We start from the raw sequence: 27,543 nt of genomic DNA on the forward strand, positions 1-27,543 counted from the left end.
TCTACAATTCTATTAGCCATGTTTATGGAAATCAGTCTCTTTTGGGTTTGACCTCTGCAATGGAAGCAGCTAGCTGATCAGATGTATCTACACAGGTTCTGTTTTAAAACGAGACATTTTTCCATACTTTCATGCCCGCTCTTCTCGCAAGGAAACCATCTGCGTGCCTGACACCTGTACCACTGCAAAGAATAAACGTATGAGAAGTAGGAGTGAATTATATATTTGTGCCACCTTGTGATATCAGGCACCATGTTTTCCAAACAGTCCCTTGTGAAGGACACATGCCCTACTACAAAAGTGCAATATAATTTTAAATCTGTAACTTATAATATGGATATGCTATCAAAACGAAATTTGCAAACATATTAATTAGCTTGATCAGACCAGACCAGTGGTGGCAGTAAATTACTATTGCCTTTGACCATTACACTTGTTTAGAAATCTGAAATGTACTACCTCTGAGGTCAGCTAAAGTGAACCCAAGGACTGACTGGCTTAACCTTTAACGAACCCTACTAGACTAACTCCAAAGGCAGACTCTGTCCATATAACTCACAGATCATAAAGGGGTCCTCAGTTCCTTTTGCACCATCCAGCATCAAGAAAATGCTGAGAGAGTAGAAGTTGTATTGTGCCACACATGTTTCTGGTGGACCAGCTAGATCAGTACATTTCTTCTTCTTGCCCTGGTACAACATCCCTCTGTGGAAATCGAAAATAATTGCTGTTAGCATGAGCTGAAGGCATCTTAGTTGTGGCATCCATTTTTATTAGCCATGTGATTATTCCGTCTTCACTGTTGCTTGCCTTTCTATTCTGCTTGAGTCATCAGCTTTAGTTAACTCCTTCTATTCTAAGCTCAAGCAATGTATGAGCTCAGAAAGGCCTGTAGCTGCTAGAATGCACCTGTTTGAGAATGTAACTGTCCATAATGTCTTACTGATGTAAGCAGTTCTGTTTCCCCTCCCACTTTGCTGACTAAGTGATTTCCCATTTGCCCATGTTTGTCAGTAGTTATTCTTGTGTAGGCCTGTACCTTCTATTTGTAACTACATGCTTACTCCGCAACAAACACAGTATATAAGGCCCATGATCTGTGTATTCAAGCCATTACCTCCTGGAACACTTGAGGGCGTTGTATGGACGTGGTCTCACTCATGAGTGAATAAACGTGTTATTTTTTAATTCCAGCTTCAGTGCCAATCTCTTCTTTGTTGGTTTAAGGACCTGTGGACAGATAAGGGTGAACCCCTGCACCGGTGGGCCTCTAAAAAGGCTCATTTCCACAGTTTGGCACCCGACTCGTGGGGCTCATCGGAGACGCGGCCGCCCGAAGGAGTGGTCTTGACGGAGGAATGGAATATTGCTGAGGAGGTACCCTGCATGAGGAGACCCTTGTCTTTGCAGACCGAAGTGACTTTTCCGGTTTTCCTGATTTGACCCTCCAGGTGGTGGCTGGTCCTGACTGAGATTTCCTTTGGCGCACGTTTTTGCAGTGACCATTAGGTCAACCAAGAGATTGGCAGTTGGGGGCTGGAGACTTTTGTTTGGTAAGGTCGCTGAAGCGGCACTCTTGATTTTGGATTTGCTTGGCCAAGTTTCTGGTTTTGTTTGTTTGTTTATGTATTGCAATAAATAAAGGCAGGTAATGTGGGGATTTTTCTCCTTATGATATGTGTTTGAATGGGTATACTTGGAAGAACATGCCTGCATTTAGTAAAATTCGTAAGTGGTGATATGGAGCGCTCTTGAGTGTTCCGCCAGGCCAATTGGTAATTCGGTCTCTTCTTGCAAAGGCTTGGAAGTTTTACCCTATCTTGTTTTGGGTGGGTCTGAGGACCCCTATAATAGGCATGCCTTTGGGAATAATTTTGATTTGGTAAAGACACAGAGTGTTTGCAAACACTCTGCCAGACCAACTGGTAATTCGGCGTATTTTGGAAAAGGTCTGGGGCTAGAGCCTGTCATCTAGAACATGGAACAGTCTCTGGGCTGTTTTCCTTGTCTTGGTGCAGTCTCTGGACTGCTTTTGAGAGCTCTTTTTTGTAAATATGATTTACAATTGGTTTGGTTTGAGTACAGTCTGTGGGCTGCCTTTTGTTTTTGTCCTGGTGTTGATTTGTGGTTTGATCGTGTGTTTGAGTGTCTATGAGGTCTGTGGACTGACACCGGTGGTGATGCTTGTGAAGTCATTGTTTGAGTGAGTAGCGACTGTGCTCTTTGTGTAAGGATGGCTTGCCTCAGCAAGCTGTGTTGTGTGTTATGAGTGTGTGGCCCCCTCTTGATAATGTCTGGAATGAGCTTAATTTGGTTTGTTGTCGACATTGTGTTCTGCAGATGCCATTGGAGGCATTAAACTTTAAATTTTGAACAATTAATAAATAATAATACATAAATAAAAATATGGTTTGATCAGAAATACTAGTAACAATGTACATTCATTTTTACATAGGAAAAGTGCAACTTTTGAAAAATGTAAAGAAGAATGCGTGTTTAAATTAAACAGTGCTGTGTATTTCTGTGCTTAGAAAGACACGTATTTTAAAAGTGCATGTAGGAGTGTGTTCTCTTTCTCTATGAAAAAGAAGGGTGGAGAGACCAGAGCGGACGAAGGAGGGTTTATTTCTGGCAGGCTTGCTCTGGCACTTCGACCTTGGTAGACATTCCGATGGAGGGGGCCAGAGTGTAGAGAGAGAGGGGAGGCTCTGCTTATTATTTTTGGCAAAAGACCAGGCAGGTTCTATGAAGCCATAAGAGAGAAGGAGGGGCAGCAGCGTCTGTGGGCCATGTGCAGCTCCTGACGCAGAGAGTAGCTCTGCCATGCATACAAAAGTATGGTTTCAATTTGAGGTTGCTGTGCCAGGGCCAGATGAGGAGGCAATAAAATAAAGTTTGCATTAATGCGCCATCATGTTAAACAGCACAATAAGCTAAAGGAATTGGTAGTTGGTCATTGGATTAATGTTTTCTAGTTAGCTCAATGTGCTTGTACAGCAAAATTTACAAAGTGGTACAGTCCAATAGTATTGGACATGGCCTCCTTGGTGTGGTTTCCCCTAGTTATTTACCTCCTACAAGTCTGTTCGTGCCCAGTTACCAAAGAGGGTAAGTATTGTCGACAGGAGGTCACCTGCTTAGGTTACCTACTGTCGAAGAGGGGTAGGAGACCAGCTCCTGGGCAAATTAAGGGTAAGCAAAATTAAGTAACACACTGGTTTGTTTTTGGTTTTTTTGCTTGGTATATGTTTTATTGTGTCCTTTTTTCCTGGTTTATGTGCCTATTATGTGTATTATTGTGTGCTATTCTGTGTGGAAAGTACGCAGGGCAGCTCATTGTTGTGTTCTCTCTCTCTCTCTCTCTCTCTCTCTCTCTCTCTCTCGCCTGTCTGAGCTGTCTAGGAATGGCCATGAGACAATTGGTTGGGCTCGTTTTAGTCATTAATGTCACAGGATGCTGTGAATATGTTTTTGAATAAATAGAGACAAAGCACCTCACCAGTGCACGTCTAATTGGCTATTAAGTAATACTGTTTGAACAAATTGTTAGAATTAACAAAATGAATAAATAAATACGCCATGTTACTACCCCTCCTTTCTGTAAACTGATGGAATTGGAATTGGATAAGGATGAAAGGATGGGTAGCATAGACTAATGTTCCCTTATTTGACCTATAGGGGAACTATATGTTGGTGGTTTTTGTTCCAAATTTCCAGGTGGCAACACCATTATTGTTGATCTTATTGCAGCACTACGTAAGTCGCAGAGGCATCACCAGTCCCTTATCAGTTAGTCTATGTAATCGAGCTGACAGCCCTTGCTAGAGCTGGTGAATAGGTTTCTCCCCTGAATATGATATTACATGGGCCGGACCGTGAAAAGTATGATGTATTTGGTTCACAATGCTAGTAAAGATGCCCATATGACTTTAGCACACATTTTAAAGAACAAAATGTTCTTTGCTTGTTTTCTTGTCTGCCACAAAGTTCTGCTGGAAAATTCATGTATTTAATTTATCAGTTATTCATGTAATATGGATCTCTGTTACATTCACAGTTTTAGAGTTTCCCGCTACACCTATAATATGAGAGCATGGTCATAAGCACAAATAATGGTTGTTCTTTTGCAAGCAAAATAATTATAGAGGTGTCTGCAGTTTTGCACAATAGTGAAGGTTCACAAAGTAGAAGCTGTATCGTGCTTTCTATGACTTATAAGTACAAGTTTGTTAAAAGAATAGTTGTTCTGAAATTCCTTTTTTTTTAGGTTCTTCAGAAGAATAATATTGGGGCATTTCTGAAATTGAATATCCTCTTTTCATTGATTATTTGTATGTTGTGTCTAAAGATTTCTGTTCTGTTCACTAACAGATATCTGTTGCCCTACAACCATTGCCAGAGGGGCCAGGATATCAGATCCAACCAGGGGACTAAGTGCAAGTCTAATTTGGAGCCAAGGTGAACGGACCCAGCCCAGGTGTTGCTGGCCAATATAACAGCGGTGAAGTGGAAGGTCGGAAGAAAAGTGTACCCCTACCACTGTCGGATAATTCTTGGGTGAAAGACGGGTCACAAAAATCAGAACGGAGAGCTGATTCCTCACTTTGTTCATTTTTTTGATGCCTAGCTAAGAGAGGCACAGACCGATAACAAGAGCAAGGAGGTTTTGCCTGAGGGGATCCCCTCTGAAGCAAGGGTTGCTTCAGATACTCCAGTTTCTGTGCATCAGGCATCTGAGTCCCGGTCCACAAGTGAATGCAAGTCTGCACCTTTGTTGCTGATAAAGAGGTGCCTGGGCACACTAGGTACAATCTGCGACCGCCGACAAAAGGGCAGTGCGCCAGCAGGGCAACAAAGGAGTTAGGGAAGGACTAGAGTTTAGGGTACAGATGCTGTGTCTTTGATGCCTGTTAGATTAGAGTGAAAAATGGCCTGATGCCCTGCCCTTAGCATTGCTCTCCATTAGATCGATACCCCATACTCGATCTGGCCTTACACCTTATGAGGTTATTTTTGGCAGACCCACGAATATTTGGGGGGTCCCAAAGCCACGCCCTATACATGATGTTCCCCAGGTGTTGATGAGTGACTACTTGTCACAGTTGACTGACAGCTTGTTTTCTATTCATCAACAGGTCCGAGAAGCTCTTCCTGACAGGACGCAAGGTGATGGTCATGATCTGCGGCCCGGTGACCAGGTGATGGTGAAGGTGTTCCAGAGGCCGAGCAGCCTGGAACCTTGGTGGCGGGGACCTGAGCAAGTTCTTCTGGTGACCAGAACTGCAGTCTGATGACCAATCGGAAGATTTGGGTCCATTCTACCCACTGCAAGAGGGTGCCGTCCGCCTTGGTGGAACCTGTTGCGCTGAAAGATCACCGCGATATCCTGGACACCAAGAGAGGCCGAGCTGCGTCACCTGAAGGATCTGAGGAAGTCTTCACGGACCACACGATTCCTGGTACATCTCGATATCAGCTGCGACCCCAGAAGAAAGACACTTCATTGCTGAAAAAGACTGTTTGAGCCACTGTCCTGGGTTAGTGAAAGTCTGAGTAGCAAAGGGGGGGGTCTCTTTTAGTGATACTCGTCTCAACCTCAGTGAAGAAACCAACGGCTGCCCAGGACCTTAGGGCACCATCTGCTTTGTTTTTCAACATCGAGATGAATATGCCTACGGAGAAGAAATCCACTGCTGCAAGAGTCTGTGATCAAAAGACTATGTTCATTATTGGACTCACTTTGATTATTGTTCTGATCGCTGTAATAAAATGGGTTGTAGAGGGAGTAGCTTCTGCTCGAAATCTACTGTCTGCTACTACTCCTGTCCCCGTTGAACACCACTACTTCACTTTTCCTTATCATGAGAAGAAGCACCGAATGTCCTATCTCAACAATACGTTCATTCAAATGTTGCCTCACACCCACAATGCTACAAACACTACCAACTGTTGGGTGTGTGGAATGATACCAGCCCACCAGAAAAAGGGAGGAACGCCTTTTATTCCTTTGCTGTTTTCACACAATGGCTCTTGCAGGGCCTGGTTTGCGCTGCTGTGGGCTACTTATGTTGCTAACATTACTGACTTTGGTGTAGGAAGATTTAATGCCCAACTAAACAGAACCTGTTAACCTGATGAAGAAGGAGATCCACAAGCTAAAGGAACTGTATGGGAAATGGAGGAGTATCGCAGAGGAAATTCCTCCACACACTATGTTTTCCCTAACACTCGAACTGCCAAGGGTAATGGACCTCCTGTTATAGCTGTTACTAGAGCTCGAGCAGACCTTTGTGTGAACAGTATTGGCATTATTCCTGTGGGGAAAAGTGATTGTACTCTGGTGTTGAATATTACTGGAGTGAACAATAGCAGTTATATGTCATCACACAACACCTATTTTATTTGTGGGAATAAGGGTTACTATCATTTACCCATTGGTTGGTCAGGAACATGCTTTGTGTCCTTTTTGCTACCACCTGTGTTCTTAGCACCTGCATCCTACCATAAAGACTATAAACTGTTTAATTACATTTCCAAGAATCGATTTAAAAGGACAATAAATCATGATGAGGTGGATCAAACTGACACTGCATTGCTGCAGTATGTTGACTTTAATTTGGGACTGTTCTTCTTTGTTGGTGCAGCCTTAAACAGCAGAAAGATAAGGCGCTTGACACGTGTCGTAGAGGCTGTAACCAATCGGACTGCTATGGCAAATTGTGAGAATTGTGGTACTCCGAAACAGGATGGTTTTGGATGTCGTCTTGGCTGATCGTGGTGGAGCATGCCGCATCATCGGGTGCAGTTGTTGTGTCTACATCCCTGACCACGCTCCTTCAGTTTTTGAAGAAATATCTAAGCTGCATAAAATTGCCACTGAAATCCATCAGGATTCAGGGACATGGACTTGGACTGGATGGCTATGGGGTGTATTTTCTTTATAGGGATGGAAGCTGCTGTCAGCTCTATGTATATTTCTTGCAATTCTGTTTACCTGTAGCTTATGTATAAAATGTGGCCCGATGCTCAGTTCTCTCTGTATTTCTACCTGTATACTCATGTATACCTGCTAAACAAAATGCCAAGAATGTAAATGCCTGACTAGTAACAGACCAAGAAATTAGTGAGTTAATGATGATTGACATCCATGATATCTCCCATGCTCCTTCTACTGCATAGCGATGTCTTCAGCTAATGCTAAAAGGGCCATCTGTGGAAATTGAAAATAATTGCTGTTAGCATGAGCTGAAGCCATCTTGGTGTGGTATCCATTTTTGTTAGCCATGTGTTTCTTCCGTCTTCACTGTTGCTTGCCTATCTATTCTGCTTGAGTCGTCAGCTTTAGTTAACTCCTTCTATTCTAAGCTCAAGCAATGTATGAGCTCAGAAAGGCCTGTAGCTGCTAGAATGCACCTGTTTGAAAATGTAACTGTCCATCATGTCTTACTGATGTAAGCAGTTCTGTTTCCCCTCCCACTTTGCTGGCTACGTGATTTTCCATTTGCCCATGTTTGTCGGTAGTTTCTTGTGTAGGCCTGTACCTTCTATCTGTAACTACATGCTTACTCCGCAACAAACACAGTATATAAGGCCCATGGTCTGTGTATTCAAGCCACTACCTCCTGGAACACTTGAGGGTGTTGTATGGATGTGGTCTCACTCATGAGTAAATAAACTTGTTATTTTTGAATTCCAGCTTCAGTGCCAATCTCTTCTTTGTTGGTTTAAGGACCCGTGGACAGATAAGGGTGAACCCATGCACCTGTGGGCCCCTAAAAAGGCTCATTTACACACCTCCAGGGGCTGGAGGATGTTGTAGGCCTTGAGAAAGAGGAGTTACAGGCATCCTAGAGTAATTCTAGGTAGGCAACATTTGGATCTGGAAATTTCTTGTGGTACTGTAATCAAAGTTATGTGAACCCTCCTGCAACTGCCAGAAAATTTGGGAACCTTTCTACGAAGGGTAAATGTGGAACCGGGTCCGAGTAACCAATTCTGAAGATTTGAGGACTTTAATCCCGATGACTTAACTTCATTCATGAAACAAAAAAGCTGTGCACAGAATTCACTTTGACTGCCACAGGTTCCAAGGATTAAGAGAATTTTTTTTTTTATATGATATTTGACATTCAGTGTATTTCAGTGCAGGCAATCCGATTACATAAACAAGTGAACAGTGACACAACTCACAATGTGCAAGTTACTTTCTATGCAACTACACACGCAACAACCATGGAATTTATTTTTTCAATAGGAAGAAAAATGGAGTACACAATATGCTAAAAAGAGTAGAACACTGTGTGACGTAAAATGAACAAAGGGACTGTAATTTTATTTTTACAGAATTATTCATATATCCAATTTGAGGGGCACACTCAGCTCATGGGTTCCCTTTTGTTGATCAGCAAAATGCATATTTTAATCTTTTCTTGTTTACCTTTCGCTGGACTGCCCCCATTCTGACAGACTTGGCATCTACGGACTGGTATGTGAGCCACAACCCAGTGTCAACATGTTGAATGTAGCACACAGAGTCGCCATATTTAATTTCAGCAGCTCCCATTCCTTCAGCCTCTTTCCTGATCCCTATGTCCAACTTTTCCTAGTGAGGAAGAAAACAATGAGAAAGTTAAGTCCTTGTGTATATTACAGAAAAAAACAGCATGCAGAGTCCTGAGTTACGTCCTGTTAAGTTTCGTGACCGTTTGGTATACGTAAAAGCAAGGACAATATCTTCAAATGCTGCGCGGTATATCTTAATGATTTTGGGAGCCCGGGGCCAAACCTATTTTGGGTCTCCTGATCCCAACAACTTTGAATTTATGATCCATTTTCAGCTAAAACACGCCCATTGATCATACATTAAAAGTTCAGCAATAGTAAAAGAAAGAATACAAATGATAGGCAATTGCTTATTTAAAATAAGCACCCGTACCCTTTAGCATCCCTTCTTTTCTTGAGTTTCCTTGATCCAATACAGCACACAGATTGGCATGGAAGTGGACCATGGGGCAGTCCCATGTGGTATAGTTGAAAACAATATGCATGTGATAGAAGGTATGAGTGTGGAGAAATGATTCCAAACATGTTTTTTAAAGATGATATTTTTAGCTTGGAAGATGTGGATATGGCTCTTGAGGCTGTTACAGAGGGACGGGCCCCAGGGATGGACTGTATCCCCGCTGACGTTTTCTTATATGACAAGCAAATGTGGCGGAAGTACATAGTTTTATTGGCTAATGCAATTACTCAGGGTGGGGCGATTCCACCTTCCTGGAAGGGGGCTGAAATCGTGCCAGTCTACAAAAAAAGGGATAAGTCAGTAGCAGGTAATTACAGGCCTATTGCCTGATTGACTCTATCCAAAAACTAATGGGCAGATTAGTTCTTTTTAAGATACAAGTTTGGATTGATGAAAACAACATCCTGAGTCCACTACAGGCAGGTTTCTGCAAGAAAACCAGCACAATAGATCAAGTTTTCCGATTTGTAAATCTGTATTGGCGAACTGTGGTCCTGGGAAAGGGGTCTTTATATGCAGTGTTCGTGGACCTGAGGGCAGCCTTTGATCTAGTCCCGCGGGCTAGATTATGGCAAGTCTTGAAAGATCTTGGGATGGCTCCGGATCTACTGACACTGATCGTCCGCTTGCATGAGAACACCTTTGCGCGGGTGCGGTGGGGGCTACAGGGGGAGGTTACTGAAACTTTCCCTGTTGAACGAGGAGTGCGGCAGGGGTGCGTAATGGCGCCTACCCTGTTCTCACTCTTTGTCAACGGGGTGGTGGATTACCTCGCTCTGTGTCCCACGGACGCCCCGGCGCTGGATGGTATTCGCATCCCTGTTCTCATGTTCGCGGACGACACCTTAATCATCTCCAAGACTCCCAGTGGCCTACAGAAGGCTGTGCTGCATTTTGAGGACTTCTGTCGCCGGCATGGGCTGGAAATAAATACGGCCAAAACTAAGTTTATGGCGTTTAATGAACATAGATCCTTTAGAGGCAATATAGTTATGGATAATTGCCCTCTAGAGCAGGTGGATGCCTTTACCTATTTGGGGGTAACTTTGCAAAGGGGCATGTGCTGGAATCGTCATATTGATTTGGCTGTTTTGAAACACCAGCAACAAGGTGGTTGTCTATTGCAGAAATTTAAAAGCTCACAAAAAAAACCTATGCGTCCAGTTTTGGAGATCTACGGGATGAAGGTATTGAGTTCGGCCTTATATGGATCCGAACTCTGGGGCTTTGAGAATACAACTCGGTTGGTTAAGGCGGAAAATTAGTTTCTACGTAAGTTGACAGGTGTCCCCCAAAGTACCCCCTTAATTCCTTTATTATGGGATCTAGGGAAAAAAGGGGTCAAAGACTTAGTAAAACTGCGCCCATTGCTATATTGGCGTAGATTATGGACTACGGAGGAACTGATGCATTATGCTCGGGGCCTTATGGATATCATCAACAATGACCCCTTCCACAAAATAAAGTGGTTGAAGGAGATCAGAGCACTTTTAGGGAACATGGGCATGTCAGAATTGTGGAACAATCCCCAAAATGCAAGTTTCCCATCTCAAAAAATTATGAAAGTAAGATATTGGGAAATGGTGCATTATGCATCCAAGAAGGAAAAGTTTTCTGTAAATCTCACGGGTCGGTTTCTCGAATTTAAAAATGCACCTGATTTCGAAGTATATTGGGACGCAATTGAAAGTCCCTATGACCGTAAATTATATTTCCAATTTATGATTGGTACATCACCAACTAGACAGTTTACGAGGAAATGGGATGGGACCCAAAGTGATAGATGCCCTTGGTGCCCGGGTCAACAAGAGACAGTTGGTCATATTTTGTTTGGATGCCCCCAATACGTTGTACCACGCCGGACGTGGATTAAACCTATTTGTAAACTCATGAGTACTCGGAGATATCCTGACGCTCTGAGAATTTTAAGGTCAGACCCGAAACCCATATTTGCAATTGCTATGGCGAAATTTTTGCATTGGGCCTGGTCAATTCATTTTAAACTACTTTCCTTGCCCAGAGCTTAATTGCAAAGCCCTCTGTACCCTCTTGTGAATAATTGACACCTTCCACCCATTAATTATGTATTAGCTACTGGTATGTTTTAGACATGATGAAACTGTGCTTATTGTATTTATAAAATGAAGTTTTTAGTTATTGTGTTCTAAACCTATTCCTCATGAGTTGTCTTACTGAATTTAATACTTTCTTAACTGGGTATGGAATTTGATGTATTTATGAATGATTGATGTGTTTTTTTTAGATGTACTTTGATGACTCGATTGTCGAATAAAGTTTATGATGATGAAAACATTCTATGACCAAAAGAGGTATAGGTAGTTATCATAGCTTGACAATTCGGATAAACTAATGAGGGGCTGACCAAATCAAAAGGGGCCACTTTGAAAGGTGGGGCCCTGGGTCAGAGCCCATGTTGCCCATGCCTCAAAACATCTCTTAATGCTGCTGGGCTGCAAGGGTAAACAATCACAGCAGCAGGGGCTGTCCATGCAGGTAAATGTGGTGGGCGGTGCAGGGGCGGGAGGGGGGGAGTCGACAGACAACAGAATAGGGAAAATTAAATAAATTAATAATTCATATGCCGTCATCTGTCGACATCCCCCTGCTCCGCCCCACCCCCCTACCACCCCTACCTGCACAGACTGCTGCTGCACAGAAGAAGCACTGATTTTAAAAGTCTGCAATAAAAATGTGAAGTTTTTTAATCTTCTTCAAAGTGTTTCATACAGTTTTGCAAGTTGCACATTTAGCGCCTGAAGCCGTATCAAAAGGGCCCTATTAAATTACTATGCACCAGCGAAATTATGAGATCTTTTTGATGGTTAGTAAGTTAGTACATTTAATTTGAAATCACAGCAATGTCTGAAACTCAGCTTCGAGGTACTGGACAAACAATAAAAAATCTAATCGAGAAACATATAACATATCAAATCAATAAAAGCATTTGTACATACAGAGGAGAAGGCTCAGAGGTGTGCCCAACATTCTATAAGGTTGCAGAAAATGCTGTTTGAGTCTCACATTGAAGAAAGGCAAAGCGTTTGATTACCAGTCTAAGACTTATTATTCATCTCATAAATTTGCACCAGACACCTTCAGAGTTTTCCCCCTAAATATAGAGCGATGCCATTTAGGAATTAGAAATCTCTGCTCATTGTCAGAGCATAAAGGTCTAACAGGTTGAGGATAAGAAAAATGGTGTGAAAGAATGAATATGTGTTATTCTTTTGCCTAGCCTACACAAAGCAACATGCTCATTGTATTAGACCACTGTGCAAATTGATGGGATTCTTTTTTTCTTTTTTTTTTTCTTAGCCATAAGTATAATACATTATACAACAAAAGTGCGAGTGAAAAAAAAAGAAACCCCAATAACAGAAATTAGAGCATACATAGCACAAAAGAAATGGAGAAATAGCATCAATCAAGACTTAATATAATTACCACAAACGTACCGGGAAAAGACAACATCAGCAAGATCAATAGCACATTAAAAAAAAGGAATAATCAGGGAAAGACTAATACAAAAATCCAAAAAAAGCAATAGATTATTAGTCCCATTGGAGGCTAGACCACACCCTTTTAGATTTTAACCAAGATCGAGGGCCTCTACCTTTGGCTAATGCTAATTCCATTTCATATATTTGTCTAAGTAAAACCCAAAATTCATTAATGCTTGGACTCGTATTTTGAATCCCTGCTGGAGCTATACATAAACGAGCACATGCTATAACAATTGAAACTTATGGTCTCATATAACTGCCCATGTCTCGTATGACCCCTAAAACTAATTCCTTCCCTGCGATCTGGACATGTCTTAGATCTGCAGCATACACTTGGCATTTCGGACAGAGTGATTTAACCGATAGTTGAGTCGTAGCCCATTTGGAAATAAGCTCAGGAGTATAATACAGCATAAATACTATCCTATGTTGTTGAAGTTTCAAATTAACAGATGTTACAGTTGTGCCTATAGTATCCAGTGAATCCTGTATTTCCTCATTAGTTATATCGGTTTGAAAAATCCGACTTAATTTCGCTGCTACCTGTATACAGTCATCGCTAGCAGCTGCTAGTAGTTTCTGATAAACTATACCGATAGTTCCTCGGCCTGGAGTCTGCAAGAGTACAGATAGTACTTTGGAGGGACTTGCCATCTCTAATATCCTCTGACCCTGTAAAAAATAGTCCCTTACTTGCATTTACTCTGTAGCAGCCCAAACTCGTCTTTCAAGGCTACAAAAGATCGAAACCCTTGTCCATCAAAAAGCTGACCAAGTTGAGAGAAACCCTTGCGCTGCCAACACCTACCAGTGTGAAATACGTTGGGCAAGATGGGATTGCCCCACAACATCGTATATGGATGCAGCACTGGCAAAGATATTCCTTACAGATATCTTGCCATATCCTAGTGATGTCTCTAATATCTTAAACCTGACCCGTTTGTAGTAGTTAGGGTCAGTTGTTTTGTAAAGCAGGAACCCAGTGTTTGGTCCACAGGCCAATTGGTTTGAGAGCCAAGCAGTGCCAGTGTCAGACCCACTGAGTAAGCTTCGAATTCGACCAACAAATGTGGCCCAAAAATAGAGTTTAAAATCTGGAAGCTTAAAACCCCTTTGTTTATATGTCAGTTTGATATACCGAAGAGCTATCCTTGCACGTCTATAACCCCATATAAAACTGCCTACGGCACTATCTAGGCGCTTAAAAAAAGTCCACAGAACCAAAGGAATTGTACGATATAAATACAGAAATGTTGGGAGACTACTCATTTTCACTATATTGCACCTGCCGTATATGCTAAGAGGGAGCTGATGCAGTTTTAAGCAATGGTTCATAGTTCAGAGAGACAACATAATCTACTCGGCTACTAAGACACACTCCCAGATATGATGTTGTTGTTGTGATCCCTAATATTGTTGGATCCGTTTCAGGTTGAAAATTTAAAATTGTCTGGGTCTTATTCAGATTTAATTTGTAGCCGGAAATAGAGCCAAAACGCTGTGCCTCTTGTGTGATTTCGACTATGACTTCTACTGGACTAGAGGAAAAAATACAGATGTCGTCCACATACGCAGTTAATTTTAGTTCCAGACCATTAAGAGACACTGGAGACATCCTGATGTTTTGCAACAAATGCCTTATAGAAGGCTCAATATAGAGCGCAAACAATAATGGGGATAGCGCACAATCCTGCTGCGTACCCCTTCGAACAGCGAAATGGGCTGAAGATAGGCTGTTCATTTGTCCGAGGCCAAATGATGACATAGTCGGCCATAGTGCACCCCAAGCAACTCGGTCAAAGGCCTTCTCGGTGTCCAGCATCAACATCCCTATATGTTGATCTAATTGACCAGAGACGTCAAATGCAGCAATAGCTGTATTAATAAGAGCTGCCGTGTCTCTACCTAGGACAAAACCGTGCTGGTGTTCCGAGACTAACCGAAGGATAATAGGAGCCAGCCAAGAGGCAAGGATTTTAGAGAAAATGTTAGCATCGGCATTGATCAACGATATAGGACGATACGAGCTCATGTCCTCTACCGATTTCCCCTTTTCAGGAAATACTATAATATTGGTGATATTCCAAGAGGAAGGGGCATCTTCCCCTTGAACAATATTGTTGAATAATGTAGAAAAGATAGGTGCCAAAATATCTCTAAAAAATGTATAGAATTCCAACGGGATAGTGTCCTCACCAACAGCCTTGCCTGCTGGTAGGGTGCTGATCGCTTCCTCAACCTCCCCTTGTTCAATATCTTTTTACAGGGACTCATAGTCCAATGGATTCAGTGCAGGTAACACACTCTCCTGTATATAATCCAGGGTGGTTTGTTTGCTAAAGGATGTTGATTTGCCATATAAATCAGCATAAAAGAGTCTAAATTGTTCGACTATATCTACTGATCGAGTGTAGGACAGACCATCTCCCCCTTTTATTGTTTTAATGTAAGATCTAGCCCTTTGGTCGGTGATCTGAGTGGCTAACAAGCGGCCAACTCTTTCCCCATATTCATATTGCTTGGATTTATACCTGTGATAATTGGCGATACCAAAGGGGATGATGGACGGAGCGTTTGAGCAAATCAAACACTCACCCCCAGTCAACTGATCTGGGTTTAATCCATCATCATTCTTTAGCTCACTCCACCACCCCAGTTCAGACATGGCCATATGCAAATCAGTCTGACCCTGTTCCTCATCGAAACAGTCCAGCCCGAACTGCCAAGCCATGTCTTCCCTGGACCGGAAACAAGCATCCTGGGACCGGTTTCGGGTTCATAACCCTCATCAGCCAGGCTATCTTGAATCCAGTGGCAAAGTGAGCAAGGGACCCACGTCTGGGCATACCCTGCCAACTTAGGGAGAACAAAGCGATACCAAAGGGGATGATGGGCGGAGCGTTTGAGCAAATCAAACACTCACCCCCAGTCAACTTATCTGGGTTTAACCCATCATCATTCTTTAGCTCACTCCACCACCCCAGTTCAGACATGGCCATATGCAAATCAGTCTAACCCTGTGCCTCATGGGAACAGTCTAGCCCGAACTGCCAATCCATGTCTTCCCTGGACTGGAAACAAGCATCCTGGGACCGGTTTCGTGTTCATAACCCTCATCAGCCAGGCTATCTTGAATCCGGTGGCAAAGTGAGCAAGGGACCCACGCAGCTACTTTATCCATTAAACCCGATTAAGCTTAGCTCTTACTTCTACAAGACGCTGATATATTGGCTGTTCCGCCACATCTTTTAGAGCAATAGCTCTGGCGTGTTGCTGCTCCAAATCTGACAACAGCATATCTTCCTGCTCCACCTCCCAAGCAGACTGACGATTCTGCATTCAGATATACTGTAACATGGCGCCTCGTACATAGCCCTTCAAACAATCCCATACCACTGCTGAGGACGCAGTGCCCCTATTATTCTCTAGGTATTCTCCTAATATACCTCGCATCAATTTCACAAAATCTAAATTACTAAGGAGATGTCTGGGAAATGAAAATTCCCTAAATGGTTCTTTGTCCCCCCTCCACTGGACCTGCACAGTGAACATCACCAGATTGTGGTCCGATTTAATTTTAGGACTGACCTCTATAGACGCTTTTTCCAACATAGTTCTTTTAATAAAAATCCTCTAGATTCGGGAATATTGTTTATGCGGGGATGAATAAAACGTGTACCCTGGAATGGTTGGACATAATCTCCTTTAAGCATCCTCCAGTCGATGTATATGGAGAAGTTCTAGGATAGCGGCCCTAGTCCTGCCCATTCTAGCCCGAGTTGCAGTGTTAGTGGTGTTGATCTTTTTATCAATTATACAATTAAAATCCCCCATGACTATCAACTCGCCAGCCCACTCCAATAGTTCAGAGCATAAGTGATAGATAACCTCGGGGAAATCAGTATTAGGACCGTAAACCACACCTATCATAGTCTTACACCCAGAAATCAACAGTTGAGCAATTGCCTATCTCCCTTTAGAGTCAGCCAGTGTACGTAAAACTGTTATTCTACAATTCTTAGATTTTAATATGGCTACCCCTCGAATTGTGGCTGTGAGGTACAAACAAGTAAATCAAAACCAAGCTGTTTTTGCTGGGATCTATCCTTGAAAGCTAAGTGTGTCTCTGTAAGGCCCAATATATGAGGTTTAAATACGCGAAGCTCCTCCATTACTACCTGGCGCTTTATGGCCTGATTGAGCCCTGCTACGTTCCAACACATATATTTAAGATCAGACAATAAACCGTATTTGAAAACTCGATTCGGTCACTTCCCCCTTGTTCTGTAATCCTCTCCCTTTTGCTCTACCAGTGATATTTTAACTAAAGTGTGGCTATTTTATCCCCCCTCCCTCCCCGACCACCTCCCCTGCTGCCGCTCCAACAGGTGACCAATAGCGTCCGGCTACCATTCTCTGCCTATCACCCACCCTTTTTAAACACCACCTATATCTGCGAAAAGGAATCACCCCCTTCCTTTGCTGTCCCTAACTGACAGCGTTAACAAGGCGCCGCCTCCCCCCGCGCCCCAGAGCTCCACCAACCCCCACCCCCTTCCTCCCCCAGTGAATGTGAAAAAGTGGCCAAACAAGAAAAAAAGAAAAACAGATGCCGAGAGCGAGCACAAAGGTACTCATCTCTGTTGCCCCAAGGGATGCCACCTTTGCTTATACAATAATTTTCTGGAATCGGACTGCCATTTAGCTAATGCTTGTTTAGCATCCTGCTCAGTGAAGAAAAAGTGCGACTGGCCATCTTTAATAATCTTAAGACGAGCTGGCTCCTACAGAAACACTTGTGAACACACTGCCTTAAACGGGTCCTTTAGTTGACGCAACCTCCAACGTTTGTCCATTGTAGATTTGCACAGGTCAGAGCATGTAAATATAGAGATAGTCTTCAGCTTAACAGGAGAAGATGGGCGTGCCTTTTATTAGATGTCCTGACGTAGCAGAAAATTGCCCAAAAACAACAATATTGGCCAGGAATAACTTGACCTGACTTGGCTTCCCCGAGGAATAGTCAAAGGCAATCTATGCACACGCTGGACCTGTGTGTCCATATCCCAGTCCGCTAGGTCTGGGAATGCTTGCTGAAAGAGGCTAACAATATAGGCCCAGGGGTCAGAGCCTTCCCTACCTTCCGGTATACCAAAGATGCTTAGGTTCTGGCGCCGCTGACGATTGTCCAGATCTTCAATCTTAGCCTGCATAAACATCATTTGAGATTCCTGTGCCTTAGTTAAGTTCACGATATGCGTACTAGCCTCTTCCACTGCTGCAACATGTTCCTGTAAGTTGATGACCTCAGAGGAAAGCTGTGTGACCTTGGAGGTGAGATCCGTCAGCGCTTGTTTTATCTCTCTGCTGGCTGTCTTGGCCTGTAAGTAGTATTCTTGAGCCTCCAATCTCTGCAAAATTGTGGACAGTGACGGCTCCTCACAATCAACCAGTTACAGGCCCTTTGTGGAGTTTCCCAATTCTAATGCAGCAAAGGGTGAAGGTACTGAACTACAAACCTGGTTCAAAGATGTAGAGGGAACCACAGGTTTAGATGTTGTTGCCGGTCCTGGAGACCTGGCTAAAGGTAGAACTGGGGGGCTGTGAGATCCTCTGTTTAATCTGCCTGATATCCCTTCAGGACCATCAGGACCATCGGTATGAGTTGGTGAAACACCAAGATTGGATGCAGATACTGAACGTTCAGCTTTGTCTCCGACTCCAGCTGCCGTTGTTGCAGTTTCCGCATTGCCGGGATTAGATAGCCTTGAAATGATGGCCTTAACATCGCCCTTGGAAGCCACCCATTTCCGCAGGGGGCTTACCCCAGGGCCAGTCTTTGTGCTGTTTGCCACAGAATCTTTAAGCCGTACCGGTGCGGCAGTAACTTGAGGTTTAGCTCCACCACCACGGCCCTTGCCTCCTTTGGCTACTCTAGTGATTTGGGGGGCTTTTGCCATCGTGCCTTTCCCCCCAACTGGGGTACTAATTTTCGGAGTGTTGGGTTCCCCTGCCTCGCCAGTGCCAGTGCAACTAGTCGGGCTGATTCGCTGGTTTGTATGCCCTGCCCGATGACTGATCCGTGCATTTTCCACACATTGCCACATCTTCGTCTCCAGATACCCATGCGAAGTGGAGGAAAGGCAGATGATGGACTGAACAGCCTATAGCAATGTTACAGTTCGAAAGAATAAATGTGAGTCAGTAATAGCAGAATTGTCAATTTCAAAATATGTCTTGGTCACAGGCATCTTTTATCAACAGTACTTCAAAACCTTTCGATTGTTACAATAGCTGGTCATCCAAATCTGCGTTACTTAACACACCATACTTTATACCCACAGACAGGGCTTAGTTTGCAAAAGAATAGATGCAGGGGACCAAGATATTTCTTATGAGTCTAGTTATGGAGTTCCCAAACATTGTGGTCGCTGAATTAAAAGCCTGACTTGTTGTGATTCCAATTCATGTCTGTTATATTTTAAGGAGTTGGTAAGGCCAAACAAGTTTAAATATGTGCGGTTCAGTGGTTATTCCTATTGCTGTGCAATTGTTTTCCTCCAGATCTACAACTGAAAACAAGAAAAATGGAAGTTGTGTTTTAAACAGTTTTTTTAGTTTAGCATCTTCGTTCTATAAATGTGCATGACACTTACCACCAGGGCCATACTGGGAACACAAACCAGCCCTGGCAATTGAGTCGGGGGAGGGGGAATGGGGGGGTGCAGTGTACAACACTGAACACTGCAGCTTCTTTTGTTACAGGGAGCCAATATTGCAGCTATGCTGTAGAACCAGCCCCTGGTAACAAAAACGGACCCCCAGGGGGCCAAAACCTGCCTCCACCCTGGCGGTAAATGCCCGGTGCCCGTGACGGCCAGTCCGGCCCTGCTTACCACCTGTTATCAACAGGTCGTTTCCTAAAGACAAATCTCTCCAGCTATTTGATCGATCCAGATTTTGAGGTAGTTATGTATGATGTATACTGTATCAAGCCAAAACTGCTGATGCCTCTGCATGAATCATCTTCAGTGTCTACAAGGTACCCTTTGGAGTCATACACAACAGTATCAACATTCACCAATATGTTGACACTATTTTACTTGAAAGTTTCTTCGACTCTTATGCACCAAAAGTACTGTCTTTTCTCTGTACCTTACCTCCTCTTGGATTTCCAGGACCTACCCAAAATGTGACCCCACCAAGATCAAATGATTTCTGTTCACCAACAACAGCTATTCCTCATTTTTGCCAGCTAGTCCAAACCAGTCCCAACTGCATCACCTTAAACAACTAACACCCAATATTGATTCACTTGGATTCACTGTTGACCCGACCTCACTGCTTAGGCACACATCATCAAGAAACTTCCATCCAACTCTTACTATTCTCACATCTTGAGGTTGGTGACGCCTTGTTCCAGGGCTTTCTAGACACCATGGCACATATTTATTGTGGGTTTTCGTCATCCTTGCGCCACGCAAGAGGGTGCAAGGATACCGCAAATGCCAGAATGATATTGCCAGAATGATATTTACCAAGCCACGCAAGGCCAGCTTGCGTGGCTCTGTGTGCCTTGGTTAATGTGGAGTAACGCCAGGCGGTGCAAGTCACTGCATTGCGTTACTCTGCCCCAGAGAGGCATTACATAGGTGGAGCATAGGTGTTCCCATGCATCCACCCATGTATTTTGGTGCATTCCCAGATTTATCATGAGCGGCAGACCTAGGAATATGTCAAAATGCTACACCTTCCCAGGTGGAGGCATAAAAAGGAGAAATATGTTTATTTCTTCTTGTTTGTTTCCTCTTTCTATGTGTTCTATGTGTGTTGCATTATTCGTCCGTCCGACATCGATTCAGCACTGGGACTGACCGACCTCCTGTCGGCGGTCCCAACCCAGCAATTAGGATGTGACCGAACACTGTTCGGTTGCCCTCCTATTCTTTACAATGGGAGCATGTATTCCAGTCATTGTAAAGAGAAGAGGTGCAGTTCATTCCTGCACCCCATGGCAGGCACCTCAAGTTGCCTGCCAAGGGGGGCAGGGATCAACAGGGGGTCACCATAGGTGCCCCCTCGGCCTCTAACCAGAGGCTGTACACCCATGGGGCCCCGCTGGGGGCCCCCTAAGTCGACTTCCGACAGCCTTTCTGGGTGAGGAAGGCCATCACAGAAAGGCTGTCAGAATCCGACACTATAATCCCTTGGGTGCAAAGAGCCGTCCTTGGGATCACTGGAGGCTTTCCAAATGGCAGACAGGCTCTCTGAGCCCGTCGGAAGCCGTTCGGAAATCCAATTTGGATTCCTTTCCGACTGACTCCATCCAAATGGGCCAGTCGGAAATGAATCCGAACAGCTGATTACGATACCGTAGGAACGGCTCCAATCGAGGGTCGAAGCCGTTTACTACGGCATCGTAATCGGGCCCCAAAGAAAGAGGAGAGGTGGTGCATTCTGCAGCACACATAGAAAGAGGATGATGCCTCTGAGGATTGTTTTTGTGCAGGAAGACCTCTTCCTGCACAAAAACAATCCTGTCTACAATGCAGGCCCTCTTGCACCATTGTGCACATAGGCAACACATTGTGCACCAGTGGAGGCAGACAGCAGAAATGCGCTGTATAATCTTAAATATGACACATTCCTGTCCTCTCCCTTTCTCGCAGTACAGTGCAGCAAAGTGGCTTGCTGCATTGCGTTACATGAACATTTCATAAATATGCCCCTATGCAGCTGTTCTCTGATGCTATCTTGATGGCTTTGAGAAACTTGTAAATAAAAACACTGTCAGACATGCACTGGCTCCCCCTACCTGCCCCCACCTCATTTAAGATCAGCTGCATTATTACAACACTATCACAACTGGCAACCGTGTGTGAGAGCTGAAGACCTCTTCAAAGAACTCTACATCTTGATGACCTAGATTGTACCATCACCTCTTTCTGAACTCACAGACCCCTCAACTTCATTTAAAAAAATGATCACTGATTGTATTCTTTGCTTTGGCCAACCAAGAACGACAGTTCTTGGTTGCTCCTACTAAGTTTGAACTTATATATACCCATTCATACAAACAGACCAGAATAACTCTGAATTAAACATGCACACTCAAGCGGTCTGTGATTTCAATGAGCATAAAAAGGTGGCAGTTAGGCAAAAATTTTACTATAATGGGATCCAGTGAAATATTAAACAAGACTTAATTTGATTTGTGCGGGAAGACTGGAATCATATACCTGTCCTTTCTTTTTTTAGCAGGAAATCTAAATTTAAGTATGTTTGGAATAAGATGCAAAAAAACATTTTGTGTAACAGAGGGCATTAACTAATACTTGGAGAATATGTAATCCCGATGTTTGTGAATTTTCTTTTTTCTCCCTGGTGCATTGCTACAACTCTAGGATAGCTTATATTTTATCAAATTAAAATCTAATTGCCTTCTACACTCTCAGATTGGAATTATCATTATATCATATCACGTGCCAATCATTACTGTTTTTATTCATGTTATCATTCAGAAAAAGAAAAAGAAGAAGGCTCAGTAAAGTTTTCTTAAACTTTTCAGCCATTGCTAAAGATTTTTTATTTCTAAATCCAGATGCAGACACAGCTCTAAAAATCACTTGGGATACCTTTAAAGCTTCTGCAAGAGATTTCATTATAAACTATGTATCTCATAATAAAGACAGACTTTGATTAGTATTTCAAAGGGAATATTCTGAAAATTAAGTCATTAATACAATACTTGCTTTACTTTTAAGTCGCGAGATGTACTTGAAGAATTGGTTAAAACAAAAATGGACTTTAACAAGAAAACAGCAGAAAAGCATCTGCTAATAAGATCAGACCGAAAGTCACACTTTAAGTTGGACAAAACGGAATGGGCAAAGTATTAGCTAAATATTAGAAGATTAAAAAGGAGATAACACTTATGAAGGTTATTACAGATGAACATGGAAGTGAGGGATTTGCAAATCAGAATATTAGTAAATTTTATAAATTTTTATGGACAACTCTATTGACCATAAAGTACTCCATCTTTACAAGCTATAGGAAATTATTTTTCAAACATTAAGAAAGATTCATTGAATGGCTGTGACGTATCCTCTTTTGAGGAGGATTTTACTGCTGAAGAGATTACAAAAGCATCATCTTTTAAAGAAGGAAAAATTATCAGGTCCTGATCACTTCCTGGTAGAGTTTTAGACCCAATTCATATTGCTACCTAAGCTCCTTGCGCTGTATGATACATGTATTCTAGACAATACGTTTTGGGAGGTTCTTGCCAGAGGCAACAATTTGTGTTATTCCTAAAGAAGTCAAAGATGTAACTTCATGTAAGGAGTAAACTGAAGCAAAAGCAACCACACCGTGTTTGGACAATATGCCAAGAGTGAACACAATCTTTTTTTAAGTTTGCAACCAAACATAGCATGTGCTGTCATTTATCAAATCAAAGATTTTGGAGTACAATGTAGTATAGTAGGTAAGTGAAGTACGTGTTTCTTTAGAAGTGATTTTTCAAAAGAACCTGCAAACTGTGTGTTGTACAGGTAACTCGAGTCGCAGCACCAGTTTTCAATGGCATTAAAGATGATGGTTTCCAGATGAATTGCTGATAACCCAGTCAATTTCTGTCAGGAGCTTGTTATAAAGCAGTAAACAACTAGACTTGTAACCACAGTGAGCATATGAAAAGGAAAAATGCACTTAGAATGCTTTTTCAAAGTGACCTTTTGAATCCACAAATGTAACATTTACAAGGTATTTCTCATGCAGCAGCCCAATTTACTGTGAAGCCAGGCTGAACTGAGGACCAATAACATCCTTGCCTAAAAGGTTCATATCAGTCCTACATTTTACTGAGAGGGTGAGTTTAGCAAGGGAGTACAACCCTCTTACACTCTCTATACAAGTGACAAGTAAAACTCTCTTTTCCTGATTCTGCCATTACCGTTGATCTAAGTGCTTTCAAAAGGGGGGAGAATCACAGGGAGGTTTGGGGGAAAACCATGCAGAAACTGGACTAAGTCTGAAAATTTCGGCATCTTTTTCTTTGCTTTTCCACTCCGACACCTGCCCCTGCTAGAAGCAAGTGAAATTTCTATGTGGAATGCCACTAAGCAGCAATAACAATAATAATATTAATAATATCCACATTTGTAAAGCGCAAACAATCACCCGTAAGGGTCTCTAGGCGCTGGGGGCCGTTGGGAAGATTAAACAAGCTATTGCCCAGAGTCACATGGTGCTGGGCTAATCTGTCACCGGTGCCGGGGGTCGAACCGTGATCCCCAGATTCCAAAGTCAGTCGCCCTGGCCGCTGCGCCACACCTCTTCCACACTATGTTCTCACAGAGCACATAATTCTGATAGGCCTATTAACTGTAGTTATCAGGTCCATTATAATTAGCAGATAACTCATAATGGAGGTAATAGAGGGATTTTGTAAGGTTCTACCCCAACGAGAACGTTTTGTAAAAATGATGGTGAAAAGAAGCATTTGGCAGTCATAAGGCTTTATTGGATTTATGAGCATTGTCTGTTCTCAACACATTCATAATCTATTTTTTAGTTATGACATGGGTACCTATAGGATAAAAAGAGATATCTTAAGGGTATAGCCACAGTCATTTTCAGAAAAACTGGATTCCTACACTTATCTACAAGAACAACTTTAAATTACAAGTTCTCAACTAGGGGTTGAGCCTGATCTAATGGTACTCACCGACTGAAATGAGGAGATGAAGCATGCCACTATTCACTGTGGGTGAGGTGTTTTCTCCTAATGTAAAAATGTCACAGGGAATAAGTAGGAGGCTCCATAATTATGGTAATCCCCAGTCATGAGCCAATGCTTCCTTGTGTGATGAAGTGTAGCTGGTAGGGAGAATGTGTTTTGGCTCAACTCTCTGTCTCCTCATTGGTGTGTATAAACTTTCTGAAAGTACCTGTTCTAAATTATTTCTTACAAATACAACTTTCGCAATGAATTGGGCCTGTAATAAATATTTTTAAAAGTCAAAGAATTAACTTTGCAGCTGTTTCCTAGGTGGAGATATTAATATTTAATTTTAATATAGTAACCCAATGCTTTCCTATGGAGCAGCCGACCCTGCTACAATGGAAATAGCTTTGAAGGCTTTTACACTGTAAGGGCATGTTTAACATTAAACGTCCACATGTCCTACTGTCAAATACCATGCAACTTGTCTTATGGACAATAAGGCCTACATAGGGGTGACTTATTATTATTTCAAAGTAAGGTGTGGGCCTATCAAAAGGCTGTATTTTGACTGGTTGAATTTGCAGTTAAAACATGTGCAGCAATGCCACATATGGCAGGACTACAGTCATGTTTGCATTGTCATTGCAGTTGATCCACGAGTGCTGCAGCCCACTGGTGACATTTAACTAACAGGCCCTGGGTGCAGTTTGTGCATCATGTACTAATTGCTTAAAGGTGAGGTAAATATGTCAATTAGAAGTATGACAATTTCATCATGTTGAGAGGCCGAGCTCGGGGAATTTACCGCTAGTCAGCAGACGTAAAGTGCACATTGTTCTACAGTCAGCAAAACCAGTCCAGGCAAGAATCTGGGTGTACACCATGCAAAAGATGGTTATTTCAAACCTCAGCACTGAAAACTTTCCAGAAATCTTCAATGTACATTAATTCTGTAGTGGGAATAGCTTACCCACTGCTGAGGTAGTATCCAAATAGCTATCACAATTCAGCAGCGACAGCTGATGAACTTAAAAGCAGTGGGTGTAAATACCCACTGAAAATTACACTGAGCAAGCAAGTGAAACAAACAAAATAAACATCCTCCAGAATCGGTGTGGGTTTGACCGCAAAAAATATTTTTAAAATGGGAACAGTATGGTGCATCTTGTAGCACAGATTAATCATAAATTAGCTAAAATGTCACACATTCTGAAGGAGCACTCATGAAATAATCCAATATTTTCATGTGGAAGTTATGAAGAAATCTTTTAAATTGGAGCAGCACAATTTTGACTCTACCCTTACAGGTCACAAATATGCAATATATATATGTGCACTTAGCACCATATACTCAATGGGGCCACATGCATTAAAGTAAGGAATTGCAATTCCTAAATTGCGATTTTTAAGAAATCCCAATTTAGGAATCGCAATTCCCTATGCATGTAGGAATCGCAAAACAAATTGCGATATCTACACATTCCTTATTTGCGACTCGCAAATCGCGAATCGCAAATAAGGAATTGCTTCCCATTCATTCCTATGGGCCTAGAGGCCCTTAGGTATCAATGGGAATTGCATGCGCAATTTGCGAGTACCAAATAGGTACTCACAAATTGTGCATGCAATTTCAAGGGTGCAAGGGTGCCAAAAGGACACCCTGATGAACCCCTGAAATTACAATATAAAACATGTTGCACACACACATGCCCCAAGGGCATGTATGTGTGCAACATAGAACTGTGAAAAATGCATCCCAAATGCAAAAATTGCGGTCGCAAAGGGGCAGATTCTGCGAATCTGCCCCTTTGCAACCGCAATTTCCAATGATGCATTTGCCCTAATGTGTCCTAACATTATTAGCGTAAAGTGTTGCACTTGAAGTCAGTATTGAAGAGACCTCACTATAGACCTAGATATTCATGTACACTGCATACCTTAAACGTATTAAAACAAAATGTACTCCTTAGAGACTTGATAAACCCATCCTCACTTTATATAAACGTATTTACTTTAGAAACAAGAACGTTATATGTAACATGCGCACTAAATTTGTAATATTTGCATTTATTCTCATTTACATTATTATTCGTGTATTTCTGAGTTATATTTCACTTACTTAAAATGCAACACGAGTCTAACTTTGAATTTCTGAATTTACATTTTTAGTTGTTTGTAGTTGTATGTGCACACCCATTTTTAATGTGCAACTTTGACTCTTCCGTTTAAGTTAACATGAGTGGGCCTGGGCCTGTATTTCTTTCTGCATAAAATACCGTTTTCCATTTTCTGCTTGTGTGTCTTTTATTTACAGAGGTATTCACATGGGTTGTTAGTTCAAGACTAGATGTAACATTGTACTACTGATAGAGTGCCTTGAGAAGAAGACCTTGACAAGGAACTTGGAGAGCCAGAGTGTTGATTGACAGTCTTTGTTCGTTAATATTAAGAGGAGTTGCAGGTGCCCAAGGACGATACCGTTCCCAGGTCTGGCCTGGGAGAATTCACCAATGTTACAGTACTTAACGTGAGAATGGAAAGGACAATGAAGCTCCTGATGATGCGAACAGAGGGGTGTTAGTTTGAAGAGTCGTATGGTATGAACTGGTGTTCTCAAAGGTTAAAGTTGAACATTTTCCCCATTGGACTTTGAGGAGTACAGACCTCTATGCTTACCCCTTTGACTCTTTGCTGAGTGTGGCTTAGGATAACACTTATACCCCTATCCCAAAAAGACTCTTGACCGAGCTTCTGAAATGCTGATACCTTCCCGCACTTTCCCGCATTTTACAGTTTTGCTGCATGTCCTCAATGTTTTGAGATCCTTTTAAATGTAACTGCCCTTATTAGTTTAGACTCCAAATTTGATGCCTTTAGATATTACTCATGTTTAGGCAAGAGGACCATAGGCTTTTCTCTGCGCATCAAGTCCTACTGTTGCTTTTCTGGATTGCTGTGACTGAGCTCCTTGTAGTTCTTATACTATTGTGCCTGAACTTCCTTAGGAGGATGGGCAATCCTGTTGTTATTCTGTAGCTTTACAGTATGGTTTTGAGATTTATTTTAATTTACCTGACTGCTAATTTGTAATAAACGTTTTTGACTTTAGTAACTGATTCCTGGTCCTTATTGAGCAGCCAAATGGGTTACAGTGCTAATTGATTTGTTTGATCAGAAATGCTAACTCCCGCTACCTTTCAATAGACAAAGAAAAGGCTCATCAGATAACTAATGGTAAGAGGGTTGGCCCACCGCTGGATCAACAG

General features: G+C 42.4%; 1 protein-coding gene across 1 annotated transcript in view; it reads right to left on the reverse strand.

Annotated features, from left to right (window-relative positions):
- Positions 1-27,543, reverse strand: part of RYR2 (ryanodine receptor 2) — a 3,458,987-nt gene that overhangs the window by 2,369,913 nt on the left and 1,061,531 nt on the right. Inside the window, exon 11 of the mRNA XM_085612346.1 lies at positions 8,438-8,602. Within this exon, the coding sequence (XP_085468472.1) occupies positions 8,438-8,602 (165 nt within the window). The remainder of the gene's footprint in view (positions 1-8,437; positions 8,603-27,543) is intronic.

The sequence above is a fragment of the Triturus cristatus genome, chromosome 6 (genome assembly GCF_964204655.1).
Source record: "Triturus cristatus chromosome 6, aTriCri1.1, whole genome shotgun sequence".
Lineage (NCBI taxonomy): Eukaryota > Metazoa > Chordata > Amphibia > Caudata > Salamandridae > Triturus > Triturus cristatus.